This window comes from Squalius cephalus (assembly GCF_949319135.1).
Source record: "Squalius cephalus genome assembly, chromosome: 4".
Lineage (NCBI taxonomy): Eukaryota > Metazoa > Chordata > Actinopteri > Cypriniformes > Leuciscidae > Squalius > Squalius cephalus.
Genome location: NC_137125.1, coordinates 54,629,402 through 54,631,901, shown reverse-complemented (window position 1 = coordinate 54,631,901; position 2,500 = coordinate 54,629,402). Strand labels below are relative to the sequence as shown.

General features: G+C 36.1%; 2 protein-coding genes across 2 annotated transcripts in view; both read left to right on the top strand.

Moving 5' to 3' along the window:
* Positions 1–1,180, top strand: part of rpl18a (ribosomal protein L18a) — a 3,279-nt gene extending 2,099 nt beyond the window's left edge. Inside the window, exons 4-5 of the mRNA XM_079869866.1 lie at positions 177–286; positions 1,036–1,180. Of these exons, the coding sequence (XP_079725992.1) occupies positions 177–286; positions 1,036–1,128 (203 nt within the window). The 3' untranslated portion in view covers positions 1,129–1,180. The remainder of the gene's footprint in view (positions 1–176; positions 287–1,035) is intronic.
* A 517-nt stretch (positions 1,181–1,697) lies between these two features.
* Positions 1,698–2,500, top strand: part of LOC307157034 (transmembrane protein 181-like) — a gene marked incomplete at its 5' end in the record, with an annotated part of 7,145 nt that continues 6,342 nt past the window's right edge. Inside the window, one exon of the mRNA XM_079868779.1 lies at positions 1,698–1,716. Within this exon, the coding sequence (XP_079724905.1) occupies positions 1,698–1,716 (19 nt within the window). The remainder of the gene's footprint in view (positions 1,717–2,500) is intronic.

Here is a 2,500-nt window from a genome sequence, read left to right as displayed (position 1 = left end):
CCAAAGGTCATTTCCCCCCAGTGTTAATGCCCTTGCTATGTGTGCGCAAAGAAAATCCGAACCTTGTCGCCTTTCTTAGGCTGTAAAACGTGCCACTGAAAGTGAATTCAAGGTGCGACATGTGATTGTTTCTCGTGTGTGTGTGTTCCCTGTACTGATGTGTGTTTGTGCTTCAGATCGTGACATGGGAGCCAGGCATCGTGCCCGCGCTCACTCCATCCAGATCATGAAGGTGCAGGTTATCGCAGCCAACAAATGCCGCAGACCCGCCATCAAGCAGTTCCACGTGAGTTTCCTGACCGCAGGATTGGCTTTAGCCAACTGTAGCACACGTCCCTCATCCTTCCCTCGCACTTCATTACATATTTCCCTCGCGGGTCAAAATGACCCGATGACCTAAATTTATACTTAATTTTTGTCCAGAAAGCTTATTTAATTTCATTTTAATGCTATATTTTTTTATTTGCCTTTAAATGACTAGATTTGATCAATAAATTGCAATTTAAAGCACATTCCTAACATTCTTTCAACTTAAATTCAAAATAACTCACAAATTCATGCATATGCCTTTTAATTCGGCTCTAAATATCTTACATTGGGTGTCTTTGCCGACCTCTAGTGGGAAAATTATATATTATGATATTTCATGACTCAAGATGGCCATAAAGCTCTATATGGGGCAAATGAGCTGTCCTGCTGGGTCCTAAAGTCAGTTTCTCTTTAGTATGTATTCAGATACACATGTAGACATAAATCACATAAATGACCATTTTTAGGTTTTTCTGTGTGTACTGAAGCATTCCTCGTATTCATTCATTCCTAAGGGGGGCAAATTGAGCCGCGAGAGAGGGATTTGTTACTTTTTTTTAAATTTCAACCACAAAACTCCTCAAATCCATTCATATTTTGTGTGTTCATGGTTCAAATGCGGCAAAAGTCTCCTCTGATGAACACTCAATTTTTATGAAACAAATTTAAAAATGAGTTTCGGTCTAAAGTGAATGAATGCTTGACTATGGTCTCTTGTTTCCACAGGACTCCAAGATCAAGTTCCCTCTCCCCCACAGGGTCCTGCGCCGCCAGCACAAGCCCCGCTTCACCACCAAGAGACCAAACACTTTCTTTTAGAGTGGATGTTCTTGCTTTTCACATGCAGACGAATAAAAAGTGGAGAAAATCACCCTGTTCTAGTGTGTCAATACAAAGATGCTTCTACATGTTATGCTGATTATGAACTTACGGTAATTTTAAAATGCAATCGTAGTTGTAAGATCATGGTGTCATTGGGTTTTTTGTTGCCACATCACACTAATGAGAGTTCGAGGAAGTGCAATGAAAGTGTCACCATGCAAAAGAGTCATTAGCAAGCCAATTACTAATGAACTTTAAAGAAACACATTAGAATTTGGTTGATTTGGACGTTATTCCATTGTATGTATTTTATCAGAAAATGAGTAAATATAGCTCTGGTTAGCTGAAGGTCAGGCATTGTGTGTAATTAAAACAGCATGTGAATATTGTGCTTTTATTATTGCGTATCTCAAAGGCTGCTGCTTGATCAAACACCTTGTTAGGCTGTTAAGATAATTGAACTTTAGGTGTGTTTGATTAGAGATGGAGCTGAACGCATTTAATCAGTCAAATAGACACAATGTCAAACACACCAACAAACATCACTAACATAGAGCTGTTCTTAAATGCGTATTAGAAATGCAGGTAATGCATTAGGATAAAAAGTTTGAAAGATTATATTAATACCGAGCATCACATCTTCAACATCGTGCCAAAAGGCATCATTCTTAGGTAAGACAAATTAAAAAAATTGCATTTGGGTTTGGTTACTAGGGCGTTGCTAGGATCAAGTTTCCGTCCACGTATTCATATACAATTTAATGCTGGATGGAAATACCAAGATGTGCATAAAAATGGCTGAAAATTTGAGTTGGATACATTTTGCGTTATGCACGTGAGAAGTGGATACATTTTTGTATTGTTGAACAAAAAAATGTCATAAAATATGATAGAAAAACATTTACTGAATAAATTCTTATAAGTATAGAAGTCCATTTCTGCCACACAAGAAGAAAAACCCCACATGTTTACAGGCTTTTGGAAACTAAGTCATATGTATGGGATCAAAATAGTAATAATGTTAAAAAAAATTATGACAGTCATTATTTCTTTCTCAGGATTTTTTATCTCATAATTATGATTTGGTATGCCATAATTTCGAATTTTTATGTCATAATTAATGTTAGCATAATATTACTTCACCACCATAACCTCATCCTCTCCCCCAACAAATCTTCCCGAAGCACTAAAAATTGTCCAGAAAGCTTACATGATATATCATCTATATTTTTAATGCAGTTTTTTTGGATAATTTATTTATTTTATTAACCTCTAAATTACTAGATTTTATCAATAATTAATTTGAATAATATAATTTAAGCACATTCTTTACATTCTTTCTTTTAAAATGCAAACCTCCGTTACAGCA